The sequence below is a fragment of the Corylus avellana genome, chromosome 5, assembly GCF_965113065.1.
Source record: "Corylus avellana chromosome 5, dhCorAvel1.hap1.2, whole genome shotgun sequence".
In the NCBI taxonomy this organism is placed as follows: domain Eukaryota; kingdom Viridiplantae; phylum Streptophyta; class Magnoliopsida; order Fagales; family Betulaceae; genus Corylus; species Corylus avellana.
The window spans coordinates 30,055,504-30,082,141 of NC_142494.1; the positions used below are offsets into that span (position 1 = coordinate 30,055,504).

General features: G+C 36.9%; 3 protein-coding genes across 4 annotated transcripts; 2 read left to right on the top strand and 1 right to left on the bottom strand.

Moving 5' to 3' along the window:
- Positions 1-1,581: 1,581 nt before the first annotated feature.
- On the top strand, positions 1,582-1,866 carry LOC132182229 (cyclin-dependent kinase inhibitor SMR3-like protein). Its single transcript, XM_059595419.1, has one exon. The coding sequence runs from the start codon at positions 1,582-1,584 to the stop codon at positions 1,864-1,866; it is 285 nt and encodes a 94-aa protein (XP_059451402.1).
- Positions 1,867-10,912: 9,046 nt separating this feature from the next.
- On the bottom strand, positions 10,913-12,788 carry LOC132180983 (RNI-like superfamily protein). Its single transcript, XM_059594008.2, has one exon. It carries the CDS (start codon positions 12,516-12,518, stop codon positions 11,079-11,081), a length of 1,440 nt encoding a protein of 479 aa, XP_059449991.1. The 5' UTR covers positions 12,519-12,788; the 3' UTR covers positions 10,913-11,078.
- A 2,242-nt stretch (positions 12,789-15,030) lies between these two features.
- Positions 15,031-24,020, top strand: LOC132180487 (ABC transporter B family member 26, chloroplastic). Of its 2 annotated transcripts, XM_059593331.2 has the most exons (18): positions 15,031-15,639; positions 16,364-16,406; positions 16,572-16,616; positions 16,752-16,874; positions 16,962-17,065; positions 17,999-18,053; positions 18,147-18,217; positions 18,294-18,396; positions 19,464-19,674; positions 20,130-20,203; positions 20,361-20,417; positions 20,506-20,580; positions 21,433-21,507; positions 21,579-21,860; positions 21,978-22,042; positions 22,137-22,197; positions 22,636-22,758; positions 23,491-24,020. In XM_059593331.2, the coding sequence occupies exons 1-17, from the start codon at positions 15,122-15,124 to the stop codon at positions 22,714-22,716; spliced, it is 2,043 nt and encodes a 680-aa protein (XP_059449314.2). In that variant the 5' UTR covers positions 15,031-15,121; the 3' UTR covers positions 22,717-22,758; positions 23,491-24,020. The 2 variants fall into 2 exon arrangements, with proteins under 2 accessions (XP_059449314.2, XP_059449313.2); XM_059593330.2 differs by lacking the exon at positions 23,491-24,020 and having other exon boundaries at positions 22,636-23,130.
- Positions 24,021-26,638: the final 2,618 nt, after the last annotated feature.

Genomic DNA, 26,638 nt, shown 5'->3' on the forward strand with positions numbered 1-26,638 from the left:
TACCTGTAATAGTTTTTGACTCTATCCCTGATTGCAATGTTTACATCAAAAGGCTTTAACGGCCACTGTGAGCCATACAATGGATCGGATGGCTACTATAGGCACGCTAAAAGTTTATATAGTGCCAACCATGTGGCCACTAGAAGTTTTTGAAAGCTGTCGTGGCCAAGCTGCAAAGTTTTTGACTTCATGTCTACGTCAGAAGGCTTTAACGGTCACTGTGAGCCATACGATGGATCATGTGGCTACTACAGGCACGCTAAAAGTTTATATAAAGCCAACCATTGGGCCACTAGAAGTTCTTGAAAACTGCCGCGACCACGCTGTACATTTATTTGAACAAGTGAGTTTCATAAGAGAATCAACCTTTGTGAATTGTGAGCCAAGTCATTTGACTTTCTTCGGCCATCCATTCACGAATCCTTGGACCCGGTTCAGCATGCCTGGGGTGGTTATGATGGGCTCCCTATGATTCTCCAAGGAATTATATGCTTGAAATTTATTGCAAGGGAGGCCCAGTTGCCTAGTCGAGTCTGCTTTGCCATCATGACCTTGACTTTCGAGCAAACATAACGAAATTTGCTTTTAATTTATAGTTTAATAAATGCAATATCTTTGCAAATTTATTTTGGAAACGGGGATTCCTTTATAATTTGATTGTAACCAAAAAAAAAAAAATTGAACCCAAAAGCCGAAAGGAGTTGTTAAGCAAAGCTGAAGCCCAATAAATTGGTACCCAACTATAAGATCAGCCCAGAAGCTTATGGCGGCAGGCTTAAACGACGTCACTTTCGCATTTGTGCCCCTGCCTGACCGACTGGGGGTGGCACCATTCCCGAAAAAATAATAGCCATGTCAAACAAAAGGGTATAATCGGAAACGTGAAGAACCTTAAAAAAAAGGCGGGAAAAAGAGCCGTTGCCAACCAAATCGCCCAAAGTTTTGGCGCCAAAAAAACCAAGTTTACTCGGTTTCGGCTGGCTGCCCGCAACATTTCGGGCAGGTAGCTCTTTCTCTTTTTTTATTTTCTTCTATTACAGTATTATATTTTGTTTTGGTGAGCATAGCTTTTAGCAAATCGGTCCATTTAGCTCACGGGTTTGCCTCTCTATCTCTCAATCAAATATATTATGAACCATCTTTTGCTCCATCACAAATTCTTTCTTATTATTTTCCCACAAAAACTCTTTCTCTTCTTTCTTTCTTTCTACTTCTCTCTGTCTCTCTCTCTCTCTATAGCCTCCTCAAAGAATAGCCTCACAAAGAAAGACCCTTTTCTCTTATTCCTCCTCTACCTCTCTTTCCAATCTGATTCTCTAAACTAGTTTTTCTCTCTTTAACTTGTTTTCTTGGTTTGTTCTGATTCTCAGACAAAATACCCATCTTTTTCTTCAATCTGATTCTCCTAGTATCCCCTTGTTTGTTCTTATTCTCAGATCAAAAATCCCATCTTTCTCTTCACTTTGGTTTGCTCTGTGCTTGCTTTGTTTTGGGTGGTTTTGATCAAGGGAAAAAGCAGTTTCCTTTGTTGGGTTTGCTTCAATTTTTCAGTTAAAGGCTTAGTTTTTTTAATTTTTGGATATGGGGGTTTCAAAGAAGCTGCAAGTGGATGGAGGCCTAGTACGACCTTCATTGAAGCCGATAAGCACAAAAGCCAGAGGGAAAGAGAGCCAAGACGATGACGAGGCTGCGCGTTCCACAACCCCAACAGCAAAAGAAGCGAGAATACCAGAGAGATTCCCTTGCCCACCAGCCCCAAGGAAGCGCCGGCCCGCTTCAAGATGCCACTTTGATGGTGTTAGGGAGTTCTTTACTCCTCCTGATTTGGAGACAGTTTTCAAACTCCATGTTGAGAAAGCAAACTGAGAGTTGAGATTAGTCAATCCCAGAAAAAAAAAATTAGAGTTAAGGGTAGTTGGCAATTAGATTTAAGGTTAGGGGTTTTGTTGTGTTTTTTTTCTTTTTCTTTTCTTTTTCCTCTATTTGGGTTTTTTTTTTTTATCTCTTTCTCTTCTCTGTTGTGGTTGGTGGAGGGAGGCTGATGTACAAAGAAGATATGATATTTAGCAAATGGTTATTCTAGTTTTGGTTCATGTTTTCAGTAATGAGAAGTTTCTATATATGATTTTCAAGCTTCTTGCTTTGGTTGATGACTGATGAGTTATTTTTTCTTGGTCGGTTTGTGTTGGGATCATTGTTTTATGCTTTCTGTATCACTGTTCATAGTGCCGTAGTGAAACAAAATGACTGGAGGTTTTAGTCATTTGCACTCTTTGATCTCTGTCTCCTCTCCCTCTCCTTACCCAGTTTGCATAGATTTGAAATTTTGTAAGGCTAATATTTAGTTGCTAGGTTGTTTTTTTTGTTTTTGTTTTTGTTTTTGTTTTGTTTTTGTTTTTGTTTTTTTTTTTTTTTTTGGGTTGGTGCTTGTGTTGGAATGGCTTACTTGCACTGTTTTATGCCTTTAATATTATTGTTTATTTATGTGGTGGTGGTGGTAAACATGGCTGACACAAACTTTAACGGTAATTTTTAGACATGCACTCTTAGATCTCTCTTTCCCTCTCTTTACCAGTTTACATAGATTTGAATTTTTTTAAGGCTGTCAGAGGTTAATTTGCCAGTGTACCAGCTTCGTGTCCTGCCTGCATCTCTGCTGCAGTACTCATCATTCATCAAAGACTCTTCGCACATTAGTGCTTTCCTCCACTCATCAACTCTCTGTCTCTCTCCCCAATGATCATTATCAGAGATATCTTTAACTAAATTTGTATGACTTGTGATTTTTCATCTCTTGATCCATTGGCTCCAACTATTACCTCAACTTCTTTCATACAAACACACACGTGTGGTGTGTGCATAAGACTTCATATTACGAATAAATACCCAGCTAAGTGGCCAAAAGTTGCCGCAACACATGTAAAAGTAATTCTTTTTTTTCATGGCTGAGATGCTGCTGCACGGATGGTTCACAATTGATTGACTATGACAAATACCTCACAGGTCGTCACCCTAGAGACCAAGTACCTTTTTTATGCTCTGCCACGCTCTCTTTAATCTTCTTCTATGTCCCACTCACATGCCCCACCTCACCTGGAACTCTATGCAAAGCCAAGTTCCTCGTAATGCTTCTCTGATTATAAAAAGACAAACAAATATAAGGTGGTAGATTAGCATCCTAGGTGGGGTTGAGGGGTTGATTGGTACAACTTTCAAATTAAATACTTCAAGCGCATGATGACAAAGACACTTTCCTAAATTCGGTCTTTGATATGGCAAATTGATGCTAGATAAGACTTTAGGCATGTAACATGTTTATCACATACCAAATATCAAGTTGTTTATTGTGGAGTTGACAGGATATGTTATGCACGATCAAGGGATTTGCTTAAAAGTGAAATGGGAAGTAAGCTTAATCTAATCTTCTCTTTGCAGATTAAACAATAGTTCTAGGGATTAGGAGGAATCATACAGTAAAGTTGTAGTAACAATTAAGGTCTTACTTTGTCAGATTGTGGTCATTTTGGATTAGATTATAGCATGAGTGTCACTGTAATGGTGTGGTTGGACGCCACCTGAGGCTGGCTGTTTGTCATTGTGTTTTTTGTGTTTTCTTGTGAATAGAATATCTTTTACTTCACCTTGTTTCCTTTGGGGGAGCAGCAGATTTTGCAAAGAAAAATTCATTTGGCTCAATAATGTTAAAGATTTTTAATGAAGCTAAACTTAATCGGATGATACAAAGTTAAAAAAGAGACTTTGTACTTGTAACCAAATTGTAATTAAACAATGCATTGTCTCTATCAGGCCTCAATTAATTATTATGACTCTACAACTTGCAAAACCACTTGCAAACTGTGTCAAATTCAGCAGTCATTATCCAAATCTTTAAACTCGGAGCCCTATCCCCTGAATTCCTGCCTCTCAAATGTGCAATAACTCTATTTTAATTAGTCTTTTAGTGACAGCAAGCAGTCATAAGCTGGTCTCAGTACTTTTTGAAGTGTAATATAATTGAAAGAGGGAGGAAATTCAGTACTGGCTTAAGTAAAATAAATACATCACCAACAGTATGTGTTGATCCTCGTGGAACCTAATTTTGGGTATGAGCTAGCTTAGTATAAGATAGGTTTAAGGGCCAACTTTTCTCGTCTCATTAGTTCTTGAACTTTTGGTGTATTGATTAGGTACATAAGATGGTATCAGATACCACGTCACATGTTCAAATTTTAGAGGGAACTACTTATGGAAAGAGGTACCTAGTACTTGAGTGAAACCACCACAAAAAAATAAAAGACTACTAGATCCGAAGTGAACGTTGCCATAGAGTGAATTGTTGTGGACGTTGTCAAGAAAGCATGGTAGATTGTTATGATCCTGGTGCTACCCAATTTAAGGTATAGACGCTAGATTGGGCTAGCCTAATATAAAGTAAGTTTAAGGACCTAACTTTCTGCATTATGTTAACTATATAACTTTTGATATATCAATTAGGTACCTAAGACATTATGATATCAAATTCTCATTAGGTTCAGCATAGGAAGTGGTAAATGTGAAAGGAATTTCTTTAGCTAATATAGGATCCTCATATTGGATGAAAGCACCAAAACAAGCAATCCTTTCATTTGGAAATGACATCTTTTGTGATGTAGTGTCGATGAAATGCACTTTGTTTTTCACCAATCTGCCCTGGTGAATGACTTCTGCTTGTCATTTTTGAAAGCTCTAAACGAGTCCTTATCTCTAACATCTTGATTTGTTAGACCCAGGGGACCCCCCCCCCCCCCCCCCCCCCCAAAAAAAAATATTATCTCATTTGATGTAGACAAAATCATAGCTACATATAACTTTCATTGTTCAACTGGATTAACTAAGTGAGCAACTTATCTTCCTAACACCACTGTAATGATATAGTTGACCATTTGACTTTTCTTCAGTCAAGAGGGGTCCTTGTACTCTGCCTAATAGTTGCATTTAGCACCCTAATACCATGATATGCATAAAAAACACAAAGACACTCAAAAGGAAATACTCTTATTCTTACTAGATGTTCTTACTATATTACATTCAATGATTCTTACAAACTCGTTCACTGACTCTTACGAGGATTGGGCTAAGCTCCAATATCAGTTTCAGAACAAAAATACATTCAAAGAAAATACTCCTATTCTTACTAGATGTTCTTCATATATTACATTCGATGATCCTTACAAAAGAGATTGTTACTCTTTTATAGAGAAATTGAGGATAAACCTATCTTTACTTTTTGTAAAGAAAGCTTATTTACTTTACTATTGAATAAAGTAGTGTCTATTATTGTTACTTACTCGTTGCCCGTTGATAGAATCTTTGCTTTTTACGAAAAGAAGCATGAGAATATAAATTGCGATCATCCAAAAGTTGATTTACAATGTCACATCATCTAGTTGTATGGCAGCCGTATAACAACCTACTAAATAACATTACTCTACATATTATATCAATTTCTAACTTCAAATTGTTTAACACATTTCAGAGTATCATTGTTCCATAACCATGTCATTACTCTTAGCAGGATCCAAAACCTAAGCTTGAGGCATTTTGACTGGAACCAGGGTTTTTATAAATCATAATAAATTAACGAAGATAAAGCAAGCATTGTTCCATGAACCCTGTGATTATTAAATTGGGAAGCAGATAGCTAGGCAGTCACTTTGTTCCCACCTAAGGATCAATTAAGCTAGTCATAATTCTAGTACAACCACTACACATGTGGCCTTTAAATACATTTATGCACTGAGTAGAGACAAAGATTCTTATTGGCTACATAGGCTAGAGAAATACAATACAATACATACCCATGTGGGCTTCAACCACAACACTCAAAAATACATGGAAGTCAGTGAAATACCAAGCACCATATTATATCTGGGGCTTCTCGGGGCCAGGTATATACCTGCACTGCTTAAATAAGTGAACAAACTAAATACAATACATGTGAGAACCAGTGACAGATCGAAAGGGTAGGAGCAAAGGATTTTGTTCTTTCTTTTATGAGATTCAGATTTTAAGTAATTTTGTTGTTCATATTGCTATCAATTAAGACAACAAATACAATAGAGTTCCTATAGGGTCCAACTACTTGAACATGATTTAGCCCGCTTGCCCCTTAGTTTAGTCAAGTGGGCAAAATTATTAAGAATTTCTATTTGTTCTGTTGTTTGAGTAGGAGTTTTCCGCCTGAATATGTGGCCCTTCTGCTTAGGTAGGAGCTCCCCTGCTTGGGTAGGAGAACAATTCGGATAATAAATGGAAGAAAGCTAATTGGACAATGAAATGTAGGCACCTGTATTCGAGTAGGCGAGACATGATTGAGGGATTGGGGAAATTAATTGGGAAAGATAGGGAGTATAATAATAGTAGATATTTAGGCAAAAGAGAAGGGAATCCAATGTATGAAAGAAGAAATGGGTTTAGACATGTACACATGGGGCTCCAAGGGAATCCTAAGAAGACGAAAGATTCGAAGTTCTTCTTTGCTATAATAACGTTGAAAAATGACTACTTTTTTCCCACACAAACACACAATTTGATCCAATCAATCATCGACTTTCGTTCCTTTTGGTCATCCAAGCTGACTTTAGTTTTTACGCGGTTTCGGCCTCCATGCCTCAACCTCAACCCCAAAACTCCACCCCCTAGCCCACCACTTCCGGGGGCTGCCCCAGCTGCCCGAAGCTTTTGGCGGGAAGTTGAGAGACCCCTCTTCTAGGGTTTTAGCGAGGGACTGGTTTCGCGCCAAAAGAAAAACGTTGTAGCCCGGGAAAAGCGGGCTGTGACGGCTCAGCTTATCTCTTTTGTCTTTTTGGCTGCTAGCCTTTCAGAACAGGCATGTCAGCAATTTCCTCTTTTACGTGTGGAAATTAACAAATTGGGTACCGGGGAATGAATCTGGACGGTTGAAATTATGTTGAAGTGGGTACCCACGTGATGGGTTAAAAGGACAACAAAAGATTCTAGGTTTATCCGAGGCCGTCTATTTAATTGACTTTTTGATTTTGTTTTTGCAATGTAATTCAAGGTTTTTTGATCTCTTTGATTGTGCGTGTACTTTTTTTTTTCTTCCTTTTGACAAATATAACAAGAGGATCATGGGGGTTTGGGTGTGCTAATCAAAGTTAGGCTTAAAAAGTATTTTGTGTTTTGAAAAATATTTGTTTTTAAATTTAGATAGTTAATGATTTTGAGAAAAAAAAAAAAAAAAACAAATTCTTTTAAAAAAATTTAAAAGCAAAAAAGTGTTTTCAATAAGTACCGAGTCATTTCTGATTGTTCTATTTTTTTTCTATCCCTTCAGCTTTTTTTAAAGTTAGTCAGAAAACCAAAGCGACTATGAGTGCTTTTAGCCGCATTCACAATTTCACTCATGAAACCGTTAAAACTAGTTTTGTTATGAATTAATGTTACCAAGTACAATGTACTCTTTTGTTGGTTTTGTTTATGTTGTTGTTTTCTTATTGTTTCGGTTAGTATGTACACCTGATTGCATGTTATTTGTTTTATCAAGTAATGTTATTTAGTAAACTCTCATACTATTGTTATATAATTATGATGATGTAGCAGTGAAAATCAACATTTAAATCAATAAGAGTTTGTAAAAATAAAAGTTAATGGCTGATTTTTACTACTACATCATTATAATTGTATGGTAATAATATAAGAGTGTATTAAATATCATAACTATATGACAGTAGTATAAGGCCAAAGATTCTTTGACCGCGGCGAAAAAAAAAAAAGTAGAAAAAGGAAGGAAGGAATGAAAGAAAAATGAAAAGGTTTGCAAGTGGAGCTAAGAGCAAGGCCCTCAACAATTAGCACATAGAAGATCAACAGTTACACGTCGGTTAGGAAAAAAATCAAATTTGATTTGAGGCCCCATACTTTACCTATATTTTGACCTGTCAGCATATACGCCCCTCTCATTGTCAGCACGCTTTGAATTTTTATATTACAATTTACAATAGATATTATTTTTAGGGAAAATATTTCAAAACCCCCTACATTTTTCTCGATCTCACCTTTTTAGACCTCAATTTTCGATTTGCTCAATTTAAGACCCGAATTTACAAAAAATTTAAACCCAAGGCTAAAACTGTTGTTCGAATTTTTCCTCAAATAAACAAAAAAAAAAAAAAATGATGTGGAAATACAATTGTATCATTTCTATTAAAAAAATTAAATAAAAAAGACATAATTGTATTTTTATATTATTTTATCATTTATTTGAAAAAAAGGAATAAAATATTATATTTAAAATCTCCGTAATTTCAGATATTAAATTGGTTAAATTAAAAATTAAAAACTAAAAAAAAACATAGGAGCCCTTGGCTTGGGTCAGCTCTATTTAGACCAGCTGGCTAACTCTGGATATTCACTGGCGAGTGGCTAGGTCCAAAAACCAATGTGCCAGAGGCACACGTGGAGTGGAAAGCATGGCCAAAATAATGAAGTGGGCTTTGGGCCAGAGTTGTTTTGGTAGCAATAAGCGCAAGGTTCGGTCGGCCCAGCTACTTAGGTTCCACGGATCCCAAGCATTAGATATGGAAAAATGGGCTTTTGTGTGATTGCGCTTAAAGTAAGGGAGTCGGTGGAGTTGGGGAAAGCTTTTAAGTTGAAGCTCAATTAGCTTTTGATAGTGGGACAACGATTTAAGGGCTCCAGTTGGAACCATCTTAATGATGAAAACTTTGATGGGAGAGTATTACCGACAGAGGTTTTCAGCAATTTTATTGTCTAAATTGTTAGATCATCGATAATTTTGCAGTTCGTATTGCTAATGTTCACTTTTTTGTAAGACAGATAAATTTTTTAGAAGCTCTTTTATATTTGTTACCTGAATTACTAATAATCTGAGAGAATCTGAATCCAGTAATTACCATACGAAAAAACTGATGGGAAAGGACAACCTCCCATTTTGTAGGTCATGGACTCCCAAATAAAAGAGAGGGTTTTGTTGTAACATCAGCATGAAAAGGAACATAAAATAAGAGAAAAAGGTCAAAAAGACATTTCAAAGCAACTGAAATGGAAGATGCCACCACCTTGGTTGTAAAACCTGACATGTTTATGGGCCTGTTAAAAATACACATAAAGGTGAAAAAGAAAAAAAAAAAACCTAAATGATTAACAATGAAGAGCTAAAGAATTTTAATAAGATTAACAAAGCATGTGATTTAAGTGAGAATCATATGCTCTATCAATTTAATAAACTCAATTGGAGAAAAACTTTGTAGATTTATTTTTTAATCTGTTTCTTTTTTCTTATTCTCTTGCAAAAGTTAAATAAATAAATAAAAGGGGAACAAGAGGAATTAGATGTGTACCATAAATGATTGAAAGGAACAGGAAGACGCTTTTTTTGTATTAGATAGTGAAACTTCAAAGCAGAAAAAAGCATCAGAAAAAGTGGATGAGTTAGGTTTTGCTCATGTATGAAAAGGACCCCCACCACTACACTTGAAGGCATTGATACACAGCAGAAAGCTAGTCTATTTAGAACTTGTTTGAGATTGCATTTGAGAAATATAACTTTTAAGTCAAAAGAACGTTTTTTTGGCAATAACTTCATTTTTAAGCTTTTACCAAAATTGTGTTTTGGGCATTCTTAGACACTTAAAAACACTTTCAATTTTTCTTTTACTAAACATGTATTTTTTTTTTTTTATTCAAACAAACTTTTTAAGTGTTAAACGTACTTTTAGGTTCTTCAAATGCACACCCAAACAAGCTCTTAGTGTCGGTGCCTAGCAAGCAACCCCATAAACCACTATTATATATAGGTTTGGTGATCAAAACTTAATGGAGCATTAATGAATTTGTTCAAATATTAATTAAATAATTTAATCCTGTGAGATTATATATCCAAGGAGATGGAATTGCCAATAACTGCAAAAATGCAAGCAACCCAGCAAGCCAAGTGGCCTAGAGTGTGAACTGCATACCCAAAACAAAATCACTGGGCAATAGAAGCAAAAATGAAGAAGTATTCCTTTCTGTGTTTGCAGTATGTAAAGCAAAAAGTTCTCCAAAAAGAAAGTAGGTGAGACATGAGACTATCTTGAGTTGTTGCCCTCTTAAATTCCATTGCCAGCAAATCTTCAAGGATTTCCAATTTCATAGTCCTAATAAGTTTAAATCCACTGTTGGGTCTTCAATCAAGATGGATGGGTGCCAAAAAGACACTGTATGATTCTACTTTCCTTGCTGATCAAATTTATGATCTTTGTCATTTTTCAGCAGAACTGTCTAGAGAGCATACCTCTGACTCTGAGGCACAACCATTCCAAAGTACAAGTAAAAATAGGCACAAAATGTTCTACTAGATATTTGTGATATTCAAGAATGCCCATCTCTGAAAGTTGAAAGCAACCATTCTCTTCACTATTACTCACAAAGCATCTACAAGAATTAGCACCGGCCATGGACCACAATGGAATTGAATTAATAAACTGCATCATTTCTCTCCACTCTTTACTAGATATCTACATCCAAACAACCACCATTGTAAAAACTAAATTGGATCTAATTATCAGTAAACCCTAAACAACCATAACCTAGAATTCTATTCTTAATGAACCCAGCAAGTAAAGTATATGAATTTGTTGCCACTTATTTATTGATTTTTTTTCTTCTTTCTAAGCCTCCATATCCATTAAGTTTCTTCACATCTTTTCTTCCTCTAGTGGATATGTTAAACTACATCATCCAGACAGAATTCAAGTACCCCTTCATTATGCAAAAGAATAGGCCTCAATCATCCACATAATTGAACATGTTTTGCGCCTAAAGCATTGACCAACAGAACCTTTAGAGAAAAAGGAAACAGAAGATTTTGTATTCAATCCAAGGTAAGATGTATGAGTAGCGTGAAACATGCCAAAGAAGAACCGATAAAGCATTTGAAACAATTGCATTTACATAATTATTTGAGCCAAATGTCGCACTTTGTGTTCCACGACATAAGCAACAGAAATTTACAAACACACTTGGGACAAGTGGTGATGTAGTATGTACCTGTTTCACATGAAACTTACATTAACTTAAACAACAACCTCAATAAACTTATTCGATGCCCATGTCCTTGCAACATCCGAAAGCTTGCTTTCCTCAACCTGCACCCGTCTCAAGCGTGGAGAATTCAGAACAAACAACTCCACAGCCTCAGCCTCAACCCTGCAACAGTGCATAATATCAACATTCTCCAAACGCTTGCAACTCTTAAACATTGAGACCAGGGCTGCATTGGTAAGCCTTACACACCCTCTCAACCTCAAATCAATAAGATCATTACACGAAACTAGCATCGAAATAAACTCCTTATCAAGTAACGTTTCATTATAAGACAAGTCCAATTTCCTTAATTGCCTCAAATTCTGCCCCAGCGCGGCAAGCAACCCCGGTTCTCGTTCCACAACATCACAATTTATCAATGCCAATTCTTCAAGCCCAGAACGCCTGGAAATCCCTAGAGCCTTGAGGCCTTCGCCAGTGACAAGACAACAACTTTGAAGCCTGATACTCAAAAGACACCTGAAATTCAATGCAACAGCGGACAGGTGATCGTTATTAAGGTCGAGAGGCAACCGAAGATCGAGTTTTTGTAAATTGCACCTACACTGGCTAATGAACCGCAGCAGACCCTCTCTGCTGCCACCATCATAAACCAATAAAGAACTCAGATAATTGGAATTCTCAGCCAATTTCAACAGTACCACATCAACTATACTCCTGCATTTCCTGAGCTCCACCTCTTCAAGACCCTGTAAGCACCTAACAAAAGACGAGAAAGACCCTCCATCACCAATACCTTCACAGCTCCGTAGCTGCAATTTCTTCAGCTTTTTGCAGCTCCGCCATAGCCAACTCAAGCCCCAATCGTCTGCTCGAATTCCTGATAAACAGAGACTCTCCAAGCCCAGTCCTGCATCAAAATCCTCATTTTCCCACAACCCATAACCCCTAGCAAACTCAATTTCTTGTTCAAGGCCTTCCCCAGAGCATACAAGGATTGATAACTCTTTTAAAGCAGGAAAATTCACAACCCAACTGAAAAAGATAGGCCTAGAGAGATTGATGCAGAGAGAGGTGAGGCGGGTACAGGCTGAAGAGAGAGAATTCAGAGAGGAAAGAGAGACAGGGCCAGCCAAGAACCTCAAGGTATGAAGCTTGATACAAAAGGTGCAGAGTTTGAGGAGTAGGTGGTCTGATAAAGTGGTGGGTGTGGTTGTTGTGGCGGTGGTGGGGTCAGAGGAGAGGACGAGAGAGAGGGAGAGAAGAGAAGGGTAGTGAGAGAGGAGGGAAGACAAGGCGGGGATTGTGGAATTGTGAGGGGTGAGGCGGAGAGAGAGCGAGGTCTTGGAGGTGCGGTAGAGGTGGAGCCAGCGCTTGGAGACCAAAGAGACCGAGAGAGATGAAGTGCGTGATGGTGGAAGCCTTTGAAAGATTTCTTCAAGGAGTTCATCGCATAGCATGTGGTCCATCTCTCTACGCCTCTCTCTCTCTCTCTCTCTCTCGTTGCTGTTCTTCAAGGAGTTCTTCTCCTCCTCCTGCTTTTCTCGAGTTTGGAGAGCATTCGTGTTGTCTTTGTTCTTGGCTGTAATCAGAGAGAGAGAGAAGACAGGAGGTGTTGACAAGAGCCGCTTTTGCTTAAAACGCCGCTTGGAGTACGTGTCATACACGTTCTTGTTCGATTGAAGTAATGTTGTAGCTCGTGCTTAGCTTCAAAAGGGCTTCTCTTAAAAGCTAAGAAGCCAAACAAGTAGCACCTTGTTTTCTGATTTACCTTTTTTATTTGTTGGTTTCCTGTAGAAATATCTAAATTATTATTTTTAGACTTTTTTATTATTATTATATTTCAATATTTAATCATATTAATTCCTGGGCAAATTTTCTACGATGGCAAAAATTCCAACGCCATTTGACTCACGGCTACACGCCCTTGAGAGGCGGGTGGGACTTCTAAATTCTTACACATCATCCAACCGCCCCAGGCTTCCTCTGGATCCTCTCTCACTGTAAGCGGGAATGGAAATTAAAACGACACGTCGAAATACAGGAATCAAAATTTTGCAGCCACTAAAAATGGCTCTTACCTTTTAGAACACCAAGATATATGGACGGAATCATCTGCGATCGGTATCCTTGTAATTATTCCTGTAATTATCTGTCCCTATATTTAAGGGATATAGATTTTAGGAATTTTGGGTGGGCTGTCCTAAAGGGGAAATCTAGAAGGACTTTCTCCTATTTAACAATTCAGACAGCACATTATTAAAAATTTATATTTTTATTTAGGTAGGCAATTGAAACAAGCTCTTGATGGAATCTACCAGTCTAATTTCAATACATGTTTTGCTGTTCGACCAACCAACTTCTTCTAGTGGTCGGTAAGCAGAATAAAAATATTATTTTAACGTTGGTTCAGTTCATTAGGTAGTATAAAACGTTTTTTGTCAGTTAACCGACTTAACTAATTTTTCAAGTAAAATTTGGATTTTACCTATTAGATTTTCTTATTATTTTGTCCAGTTAATTTGTAGTTGTCATTTTGATCTATGTTCTATTGATTTACTTATTCTTTTTAATTTACAAAGCATATACTTTTACTAATTATGTAATTATAAGGAAACTGATAAATCTTAACATAATTGACAATTTACCAACTATCAATTAACCTTAACCGGCTTTTTAGGGTTGAGTAGGCAAAAATGCCCCTACTGACACTAACCGAATCAATACTCACCTCTAAATTGCAATTCGAGTAGGTCTAGATCCCCCAAGATATATTTCCATATCTTTACTAATCATAATCAACATAAAGAAGTAAAGATTGTACGAAAACAATTCATCTTTTTGCTATTCCTTGCTCTTTGAGTGGGTGAGGAATATGGGCTTTTAATTTTCTAACAACTTGTTTAATCATCAATGCCAAAAAAATGGGAGCATGATTGTGAGCAAACAAGGCGCCCAGTCCTTTTCAATCTATGTATTCCATTAATTTATAGATGCAAACGCACTTTCTATCAATCACACCTATTAAAAAGGGCATCTTGCCTTAAATTTATTATTTATGGCCCATCACGGAAACAGAAGAACAACGTATGTCCGTGTGAGAGAAAGATCCAATCTATATTCCATAATAGTATTAGTGCACCCTTCTGCATAAATTATAAGGAAACTTCACTAGTTGTCTATGAAATTGTCATTTTTTGTTCATATTTTATAAATTGGGTATTTTGGTCATTTTTGTTCATTCCGTCAGGAGTTAACAAAAATTTTTAATGGGAAGAAAATTAAAAGGAACCGAAACATCGAACAAGCATCATTACAATTAATAATTGTTTGGAAGTGATAAGCGACATTACAAAAACCATAATAGTTCAAAAGAATAAATGAAAATTTTCCTAAATTATATGGCATCAAATATTCAATCCACTCGGCGGGGTCCAGTTTACAAATCTTTATTTGTAACGATTTAAAAAAAAACGCTAGCAATATTTACGCTTTTATCAAAAAAAAGAAAGTTAATTTGGAGTTTCTCTATAATTTTTTATAAAGCTTAGTTTCACCTAGTAATAGATAATGTGAAACTTATCATTCATGCCTATCTTTATAAAGTACATACTCTACGTGAAATACTCTTCATATTTCAAATACGAGATCGATGTGTTATATCATACTTTTAAGTATATACTTGTTACATTGTAACAGTAGCAATCATAATCGGATTTAAAATTTAATACTAATCAATATAAAATATAATAATAATTTTTATTGCTACGCTGTGAAAATGTGCACTCGAGTCTTTCTCCTAATTTTAAACTACTTACGAAAATTTAAAAACTTCCATGTTTTTTTAACTACGAGTAGGGCGGTGCCAAATTACCGTAGAGGCGCACTGGCATATTGCAGAGTGCAGACGAACAATCTTATTATATAAACGACTGACGTATAAGCTCCGCCATCACCGCCGTTTAAGACTTCAATTCTCTCTCTCTCTCTCCCTCCCTCTCTCTCGCGGCTGCTACTACAAGTTCCCCAAAGGGCCAAAACGACGCTCCGCACTTCTCTAATTTACATCTCTATGGCCATCTCCCTGTCCAACCTTCCCTCTCTCACCACCCTCCGTTTCCCATACAGAAAGCCTCTCTCAGTTCACAACCCAAAAACCTTAATTCTCACCTCTAAAACCAAACCCCAATCCCCATTTTCCATCACATTCCAAAACGGCAAGCGAAAACGCCCACGTTTCAAAATCCGAAACTCGGTGCTACCGGAGCCGGAAAACTGGGTTCGTTTTGGTCAGTCGGTTTTACCTGGAGGCAGTTGGTGGAGTCTGAGCGAGGACAACCATGTAGATATTACGGCGGCGAAGCCAATAACTGTCATGGTTGCTCTCCGTCGAATGTGGGAATTGATTGCCGGTGATCGATGGCTTGTTTTTGTTGCGTTTGGTTCCTTAGTCATCGCTGCGCTTTCAGAGATATCAATACCAAGTGTATTGGCTGCTTCTATCTTTTCTGCACAGAGTGGTGAGACCATGGTGTTCTCTAGGAGCTCAGAGCTCTTAGTTATGCTGTGTTTCACGTCGGGGATATGCAGGTTGGTTCATCTATAGTCAAAATTCGGCTAACATCAATAATAGATAGACAATGCACAAGTTTGTAATCAGGCTATCTGCAAGGTCTTAATCTGTTTCCCAATCGTCGTACTTATCGCCATGCCCAACTGTGTGAGACTTGCTACTTCTCGTAATGATGAATTTGTAAGGCATAATGGTGGGTTGACATTACAATGACGAAAATTTAGAGGCATCTTAACGATTTGAGCAGCTTTAAAGTTGCAATCCATCATGGAATCATCATATCCTCGAGTAGTTTGGTAAACTGATTGGGATTATGGCAAGCATGAGTGCAGTTTTTAGAACTTGCCTGCACATTTGATATTCATATAATTTGTTTATTTTGGATAGAGTTTATATCAAGATAGGTTATGTGGAAAGTACAGGAAATTGTAATTGAGCTATTTATATAACGTTTGGTTTTGAGGTGGACAAAGTTTTCCTTTAAGTTGGATCGGAGGAAATTCCTCCGGGCTCCAGCCTAGTCCATATGTCCTTAAAGCATTTGAGAATTACATGCATTTTTAATAGAGCATGTGATCCCCATTTTTAAAAATGCATAGGATTCTATGCAAACAAAAATCACATGCTTTAAGGACAGACGCCAATTTAAAAGACTGAAATTATTTCCTCTAACCTAGTTCGGAAGAAAACTTTGTTTTATTGAGGTGCTTGGTTGTTTACTATATTTCATTGGAATTTCAGTGGCCTGCGAAGTGGCTGTTTTGGAATTGCGAATATGATCTTGGTAAGTATGTTGATCTTAGTTCTTTCTCGAAGAATGCATTATTCTTTTCCTTTTTTTTTTTCTTTTTTTTTGGTACCTGTAGATACTGTGGTCTGTTGTGAATATGACATCACAACAGACATAGTGAATATGACATCACATGATGCTCCGCATGTCATATTGCAGGTTAAGCGCCTCAGGGAAACTCTATATTCATCAATTCTTTTTCAGGTTTGGCTTTATTTAGCAATTGTAACATATGAAGTGCCATGAGCATCTCTCAAGCAATCTATGTTGGCAGAACTCTTTGTTGTATCTGCTTTTTATTCAATATATTACTCTATGTTGGTGTTATCTTTAATGTAGGATATATCCTTTTTCGATAGAGAAGCAGTTGGTGATTTGACGAGCAGGCTTGGGGCAGATTGTCAGCAACTGTCTCATGTTATTGGGAATAATGTTCACCTGATATTACGCAATGCTGTTCAGGTTGCAGTCATTATCAAATACTTTTTTGTGTCCCTCAACGTGTCTTCAGTGTTAGAGTCAAATTTATGGTTAAATTTTTATGTGTAGGGGACAGGTGCATTGATCAATCTGCTGACTTTATCTTGGCCTCTTGCATTATCAGCTTTGGTGATATGCTTTGTTCTATCTACAATCTTTCTGTTTTATGGCCCGTACGCATCTGCACCTTCTCTCAACTTCATAGGCCTAGCACATTAGTCTTTTAAAACTCGAGATTGTGTTTCCACGAAATCTGTTATTGTAAAGTGATGTACTGATTATTTTTGTGTATTCAAGTTGTCCTGATCCCTGTATTGTTTCCTATCTGGCTGCTCTCCCTGCTTTTTCTTTGCTACAAGAGCTTTCTTGGTCTGATCATATCCTCAAACAATATAGATGAAGGGATTTAAGTCTTGTATAATCCTTGCATGCATATGAAGTTATGCCAATAAATTGTTAAATTATCATTATTTATAAAAATGTTGGAGTTTTGACTCCTTCCTATTAATTCACTGTGATTAGGGGAACACATTAACTTTTTTTTATTGCATCTGATTTCCTAAAGTATCCATTCTTGATATGTCTGGACAAAATCCTTTATCTAAAATCTTTTTTTTTTTTGGAGAGATATCCTTCATCTAAATTTTTTTGCTACTCTGGATACTTCTAATGGATCTATTCTTTTGTTTTAAGAGTGGAACTTTACAATGTCCAGTTCAAGGAAAAAAGAAAAAAGCATTTGTGTTATGCCTTTAATGTATAGCTTCCTTCAGATTTAGACAGTGGTCATCAGAAAGGAAGGGCTTAAATTAGTTAAATAACTGCATGTGAAAATTTGCATTTAAATTCTTTCTTAAAACATCTTTTATACGGAGGATCTTCTCTGTATCACTGATTGTAGGGTAACTCATAAATTGTTTCCTTGATAGACTTATCAAAAAATAAATAAATTGTTTCCTTGATAGAGGCGTTGTCTATATGCATAAACTCAAATGTTTATTGCTTCCTGTTGCACTGAGATTTTTCACCTTCTGCTTATAAGGGTGTCTCTTTTACTAGCCTCTTGATTGTTTGAAGGCATTGTTAAAACCTTCCCTCGTTAACAGGTACCAAAAGAGAGCTGCAAAGTTAACCCAAGAGTTCACTGCTGGTGCCAATGAAGTATAGGCAGAAAACTGATCGATATTGCTTCTGAAAGTTTTGACACTTGAATAATTTTTGAGTATGTTCATTTATTCTTCTTTTCGTATGTAGGTTGCGCAAGAAACACTTTCTTTAATGAGAACTGTCCAGGTTTATGGAACTGAAAGGAAAGAACTTGGAAGGTAATAATTCCTACCATTAAGCATCCTATTTTCATGATCCTCCTTCCCCCTAGTGATCCATCCTATATGGTGTTAGGTACAAGCAATGGCTGGACAGGTTAGCTTTTATAAACATTCGAGAAAGTGTGGCTTATGGATTGTGGAATATGAGTTTCAATACGCTATATCGTTCAACACAGGTTTGGCTCGGTTTTAATTTATCAAAAAATCATCAGCTTTGGGTTAAATGCTAGTTTTCTCCAGGTTCATGTTAATGTAGTGATGCATAAGATGAGATAAATGGGTGTGTAGCATTGAAAGGGTAGCCCATCCTTCACTAAATTTAGCTACCCAAGACCCCCAAGAAAAGATAAAAAACAAAAACGGTGGTTTATAGCTATACCATGATCCAAACAATGATATTGTGATCAGTAAATACCACATTTTTTATTGAAGAAATTTGGTGTTGGCCCCAAAAGTATCCTATTTCTCGAAAGTATCCCAGTCATATCAAACAATGGGATTTACAGGGTTGGAGTAATTATGGGTGGAGCTTCCCTGTGATGAATCTGTAGCACCAGTGCACTTGCTCCATATCAATAACTGTAATAGGTGATGAAACGCTGCACTCTTACGTGGGAGTTCAAAACTTCTGATTTTTGGGTTGGGTTGAGTGTTACCAATAATTTTGTAACTCGATGTTATTTTTTCTTGGATTGATGCAAAAATGATAGAAGGAAGTCTGAAATACAATGAATATCCGTAAAGCCCAACTTGCTGAGTAATCTATAGAACTGATCATGGCCAGAGGCCTACGTGAAGTATATGGTAGAGCAAGGTTTCTTTGAGAGTGGCTTTCTTTGCCTGGTCTGCCACTCTAAGGAAGATCCTCACTTGGGATAATTTAAGAAATTGGCTAGATATATGTTAAATTCTTGTACATGATCTAGGGCACATAAATTGACAAATGTATATGTTTCAAGAGTGTTTTCATTAATTGATTGTTGATACATTACAAAAATATTAAAGCTTATTTCTGTTTCAAAAACTCTTCAAAAGAAAAAATATAGTAATTAAGGAAAATAAAAGTGGGTACAACTCAAGTATAAGGGAGGTACTATTAAAAAAAGGGTGTCCAAGATGCATACACTTTGTAATGAACATCCCTGACTAAAAGCAAATGCTTCTGGATGTATTGCAAAAGTTGCATTTTAAATGAAGATTTGGAACTTGACTTCCACGCTGTTTGACAAATTACATTTTACAGGTCATTGCGCTACTATTAGGAGGAATGTCAATTATGAGTGGTCATGTGTCGCCTGAACAACTTACCAAGTATATATTGTACTGTGAGTGGTTAATTTATGCTACCTGGAGGCTCACAGATAATTTATCATCATTACTACAGTCCGTTGGAGCTAGTGAAAAGGTCTTCCAGTTAATAGATCTCTTGCCGAGTGACCAATTTCTATCGAAAGGCAAGCACTCTGTGTCCAGTGGAACTGTAAATATTTTTTTGATTATTGAGCCTTAATCATGATTTATTTTGTTTAGGGTCCTCATCTGACATGCTGTAGAAACCAAGGTCCATACCTTTATTATACATTAGTTACAATTATCACTATTGTGCAAAATGAGATTTCTTCTTGAATTTGTTTTGATAAATATTTCATTTTATGTTATCTTCTATAATGCAACATCTGTTTGCTTTTTTAAGGTAATGCTTACCTTGTTTGAAGAAACATTGAATAGGGAAAGTGAATCCTGATGCATTTAGACTTAGAATATGCCAGAATTTTGTGAATTTTAGTTCAGCATTTCTAGTTCTAATGTGATGATTTGCTTTTGGTTCAATTTAATATTTGTTTTTCATCTATGGGAATCGCTCTAAGAAATTTGTAACTTTTGTAATGGCATGTCCCACTTTCAATAGGGGTGAAGTTGCAGAGGGTAATGGGACATATTCAGTTTGTGAATGTATCATTTCACTATCCTTCAAGGTTAACGGTATGCCTTTCTAGGTTAAATTGAGTTTAATTTATCTTCCTTTTTGTGTTACGTAAATTCACTTTCCCTATCACATAATTTCATAACGAGAAAAATGAAAGACCTACGAGTTCTTTGCAGCTCATAAAGGACTCACTAGTTAGTGACATTGGAACAGGTGCCCATTCTAGAAGACATAAATGTCTCTGTTCGAGCAAATGAAGTGGTTGCAATTGTAAGAAATTTCTTTGCTTGTATGATACCTTCCTCATGACGCTGGTGCAAAGATTTAAGGATTGTCTGTGTTTCTAAATTTTGCCTAGGTTGGTCCAAGTGGTAGTGGAAAAAGCACAATTGTCAATCTTTTGCTTCGTCTTTATGAGCCAAGTAGTGGTCAGGTAAGCTACAATTACTCTTGCATCTCACTTTAGCATCTTTAAATAAAATCAATAATTATATCGAATGAAGGATTAATGACCTATTACTAAATCAGTTATGATTTTCTAAAATCGTTTTCTTTCTTTCTTGGACAATAGTCAATATGCTCTAAAGAACAAGCGCAACACACTTCACCCTATAATTCTTCTTATCAATGATTGATGTGTGTTTAAGTTATGCCTTGGAACTTAAGTTTCCAGGTATTGCTTATCTACACCCCAATTAGCACATTGCAAATGGTTGTATGTCAGATCATTTGGAGATTATAGAAATGACAAGCCTTTATTTCTCTCATATGGCAAGGCAAACGTGTGAGGGAATCGCTCGAAAGTATGAATATGGTTTGATTCCCAATGACCTGTTCATTTATTGTTGGAAAGCATATCAATATATATTATATTAGCTTTCAAATTTGATAGTTATAATTTTGAAAACCTTTTGGACCATCTGAAGATTTGACTGATTCCTATTCTTCTTGATTGCCTTTTGGGATGGAAACAGGAATGCAGTATGATGGGGGTAGACCTATATAATGACGTCTTTAGATTGTGAAACTAATGTTATAATGTGATAAAGTTGTCTTTAAGCTAGATTCTGATGGTTCTATCCTCTTTTTGTCCTTCATATCCTTTGTGGTTTAAACTTGATATATTTGTTCTGTTGAGTGAAAGCAACAGAAGAACGATAGAGAACAACTTTTGCTAACAATGAGCTTCTTTTATCTTTGGGTAGTGTTTTCCCGGACACAGTTCTGCCAGTACTAGTAAATTTATGGTTATTGGATTTATGTAAAAGGTGCCTCTGAATTGCAGATTTTTGTTGACGGTTTCCCTCTAAGAGAGCTGGATATTGGGTGGCTGAGAGAGAAAGTTGGATTTGTTGGACAGGTTAGATCACATAAACTAAAAGGCATACTGAAGATGGCCAACTATAATCTAAAAATATTTGTTTCAGACAGGAACCCCATCTCTTTCATATGGACATCAAGTCAAACATTAGATATGGTTGCTCTAGACACATTGAACAGGAAGATATAGAATGGGCTGCTAAGCAGGCCTATGCTCATGAATTCATCTCATCTCTTCCTGAGGGTTATGATACCCTCGTTGATGATAATTTACTGAGCGGGGGACAGAAGCAGCGAATTGCTATTGCTAGGGCCATTCTTAGAGATCCTGCTATTCTGATCCTTGATGAAGCCACCAGTGCTCTAGATTCTGAAAGTGAACATTATGTTAAGGTAAGTACTTTCCAGTTTCAATTTCTCTAATTTCTGTTTTACAAAAGAGAAAAAAAGAGAGGAGAAATGATATGCATGTAAATGCTAGCTCACTGTTTCTGATATTGTTATCTTTAGGGGGTTCTTCATGCGTTCAGAAATGACATCAAAGGAAAAAGAACTGTCATTGTCATAGCACATAGGTCATTTTCAGTTCCTTTTTTTTTTTCGATTTTTTTCTTTTTTTGAAGTTTTAATTGTGAGACAATTTTTATTATGATGACTGACATTTTACAGGCTCTCTACCATTAAAGCTGCTGATAGAATCATGGTACTGGATGGTGGTCGAGTCATTGAGGTTAGAGCTCTTTCGGTATTCAAGATAACTATGTTATTGTCATTGTCCACTGCAGAGGATCATGTAGGATGTGAAGTGTGTGTCCAAATGTCAGATTTCAGAAGCTTTTTTGTTGTAGCGTTGATTAACTTGAGATGCTAGGGTTTTTTTCCAGACCCTATTTATTCTCCTCTGCCATTTTACTTTATTTAGGATTGAATCTTTGGCTTGTCTTGTTGAAGATTTTGCTCTTAGGTTGATGGTGGACTGGACCAAAGCCGTGGTCAGTTCATAGTTGCATGTGCTTACCACTAGTACTTCGTGTGACATTCTTAGAAGAATTCGGGGCCTCATCTTATGGGTCTCCCTGTGATATCCACTATGCACAAGATTGGCCTAATTTCTATAATAACATGGATTCATATAGTCATAATGTATATTTGATTTGTGCATGTGCAGATGGGTGACCACACAGAGCTCCTTCTCAAGGGCGGCTTGTATGCACAGTTATTTAAAGTTCAAGCGGCTGTTTTGGCTTGACTCAAGACCATTTTTTGGCTACACTTCTGAGTGTTAACCCAGGTTTGATGGCTTCATTCATTCTCCGATCTCCGTATGTTCATTAGCGAGCTATTGCTTGAACTGTGTTTTTTTTTAATGGAAATCAATCTCAGAGATATGCAACCAATTACACAAGAAGTATACAACAGAGATTCTGATTAAGAAGAAAAAGAAGAATACAAGTCCAAAAATTCAGTAAAACTAAAAAAATGAGGACTTCTAGATGCCGTCATTCAAAGCATAGAGGATTTGAACATGACAACTTTTGACTCTCAACACCAAAATCACGTCATCTCTGTTGTATCTTATTATCTTAGACTTTCCCCATTTATACTTTCTTATTATTCCTTTTTGGGGAAAAATATACTTTACTCAAATCAAAGTATTTGTTTTGAGTTGATCTTACGTAACATTTTTCCAATTTGCTTCGAACTACGACACTTTAGCCCAATTGTTAAGTTTTTCTGTTTGTTTGGATATAATTCAAGTCATTATGCGACGCACGTGACCTTTTAGCCTTTAATTGTTTTAATTGTTTTTAAGAAAGAAAAGTGTTGCCGCAACTATACACACACTCTACGTGTCACTTGGGATGAAATGAAAGGTGGATAAGTAGTCTCAGCAATCAGCATACCTCAAACACGTAGAGCCAACATGTGTAGGAACATTACACGTATCACTCCTTCCATATATGTACACAGTTTCCTTCCTCAATTAAGCAAAGAATATTAATCAACATTGTCGAATTGAAAGGCATGGACACCAAGAACGGAAAAGTCATGGAGCTTCAAGAGAACAAGGCAGCCAAGGAAGATCTCAATGAGGCACAAGTTCTCGACCACGCTGGTGACAGGGAAGATCTAGAGCAGAGAAATGATAACAAAGTAGGGGAAGAAAGAAAAGAGCCTCCTCCTAAAGGCCTTCCACACCAACAAGTTCCACAGCCTCTCGTTGATTTCTCCAGCGAAGCCCTTGAGCATCTCTGATCTCGTCAATCACAGCCATGATGATTGATTGCCTTCGTTCTTTTCCTTTTCATTTTTCTTTTGTGTCTGCGTGTGTGTGAGTGAAAGAATATAAAAGAACTGCGAGATTTCATTAAAAAAAAAAAAAAGTTGTAATTTGAAATAACTACATGCCATGTATCAACAATGCAATACAAACATGAAAACAGAGAAATCAGAGAAAACGTTGAGAGGAAAATCTCTGTATATTGCATTGAAGTAGTTTGTTCTTTGTACATTTGCAGTATATATATCATATACAAGCTGCCATATGAATAACTAATAACTGTTATGTACAACTGAATTAACAGAAGAAGAAAACTTCTTTCTAACTAATCTTCAACTAATTAAAACTGATTTCAGCCTGTGTGTAGTCAACTAATTAAAACTGATTTCAGCCTGTGTATGCCAGCCTGGCTGCTGCGAGCCTGTGTGCAACATAGGCGAGGCTGTGGCAGTGGTGAGCCTGTGGCTGTTTGGGCGAGCCTGTGTTGTATCGCACACAGGCTGGCCTGTGCGTATTCAAATCTTCACGTACTTATACCATGACTGCATATAGTTATTTCAAATTGCCATGACTACATATAGTTATTTCATTTATTTTTCGGCTGCTCCAGTGCCTCATTCTTTACAATCTCATGCAGCCCGACTTAGTGAGCTGTAGCGAAGAACACCAATAAGCAACAATTAAATAACTCTAATCTTGAGTCTATCAAAGATCTAAAAATTCTTCTCAAAACAATAGAGTCTATCTAAGGTTTAAAAGAAAAAGAGGAATAAACTTAACTCTGAGTATTCTCATTGATAAGAACTTATTTATAAACAACAACTGATGTTTCTAGAAGCTATAAACATGTATTTATAGACCCTAAAACCCTAAGACTAATAAAACATGAAACATAGACTCCCAAAATCCTAAACCTAAAATAAAGGAAATAAAGTCGGTTTAAACCCTAAACAAAGCTATGGCGCCTATCTGGACGGGACATATGGCCGTCTAGACGGCCACGCGATTTAAACGAAAAAACATGAAATAACATATGCCCATCTGAACAGGACTTTGAACGGGTCTTTTGCAAGCTTCGTTCGATATGCATCACAAATTCACAATCTTCCTATTGTTCTTCCAGATCTTCTTCTTGTTCCTCTCAATCTTCCTCTTGTTCTTCTTCGCAATCTTCCTCATGATCTGCTTCCTCTTCTTCTTCCCAATCTTCCTCTTGTTCTTCCCAATATTCGTCTGCTCCCTCTTGTTCTTCCCAATCCTCCTCTTGTTCTTCCCAATATTCGTCTTGATCTTCCTCGCAATCTTCATATTCCTATTCTTGAACATAAGTTGAAAGCAAAAGAAATGTCATTAAACATAGAAATAGTGGAGATCAAGGTATAAAGGATAATTGGTTGTAGAATTTTTTTCCTGGAGCCTTTGACAATATAATGATGGAGATTAATGAAAATGGCGCATAACCCAAAAAGGTGGTGGTAAAACCCTGCCATCACTAAATCTGCACAATTCTCCAAATACATATCCCCCACCTAGCTCGTAGTGCCTATAATCATTGCCTCCATAACCCTCGCGTCCAAAAGGAGGATATTTCTAATGTATTTCACAAGAATCATCCGTGCAGTATATGCAGTTTGCTTTCAAACTAGGAAAGTTCCGAGAGAGAGATAGAGATTGATTAGTGCCTACAAACAAAACTTGGTCACCTATGCATTTAATAGGTTCTCATTTATCCCGAAAGAAATCCAGCTTATAAACGTCAAACGTGGTTGTCTGGTCCGCATATTCAATAATGTGAGTTGACTATAATTTCGCCATCGATGTTCATCTTGTTAGTAATAAACCTACAAACCCACCAAAGCTCACCTGATGATTCGACCAAATAATATATTTCTTTCTCTGCAAGAATATCTCCTCGTGTATTCTTCAAGTGAGGATAAGTGTTCATATTCGAAATAAGTTTCGATAAGATAACTCTTTGGAGAACAAAGATCAGCAAGGTCATAAGCGTATACAGTAAGTCCTCAAGAGGCAATGGTGTAGAACAATTGGTCCTTGAAATGTGTGACATATACAATGTCAAAATATTTCTTAAGCAGTGGTTCTACAAAGGTCCATGAATGTCCCGAGGTTTACAAAAAGCAATACTGCGATGAATGCTAAGACTAGGCAGAGCCACTACAATGCAATCATCACTTGTAGGAACAGATTACAAAACAATCTTGCGTATAAGATATAGAATCAAACGCTTTGCTGACCTGGTATAGAAACTTTGGCTTTGATCAGGATAATCCCATTCTACTTTAAACCCAAAATTGGGGGAAGAATCATCATCATATTTGTAGGCACTTTTCCATTTGTGACACAAAGTGTCACCCTCATATCTCTTCAATATTTCATCTTCATCCACATTTTCATGAGGTATAACTGTCATGGACGGTAGCATATGAATGGGAGGAAGGGAGATGAGTGGAGTTGTCGTGAAGGGACTCCAAAGAAAAACAGAGTAGTCAAGGCGAGAGATATAAGTCAACCAACCATGAGATGACCCAATGCATATTGCATGATTAACCTCTTCAAGGATCTTAATATTGGTTTTTATAACCTTTTTGTTTACGTAGTCATAGAAACGGCACATACTCCTACCATCTTCCTCCTCCTCATCTGGTGGTATCATCATCAACGGATGTGAATTAGCTTTTGAAGGCGATGCCAATAATGATGATGGTGATCTATTAATAGAAGGCATCTTTCGCTTAAGGAGCAATGGAGTAGAAAAGCATAGGTTGGTCTTCTTGGTATAAGACCCTAGTGTAGCAACACGATAGAATGAACCCCTGGTCATTGGCACCATACGCCATTGGTACGATAATAGCATGTTCACCATCTTCAC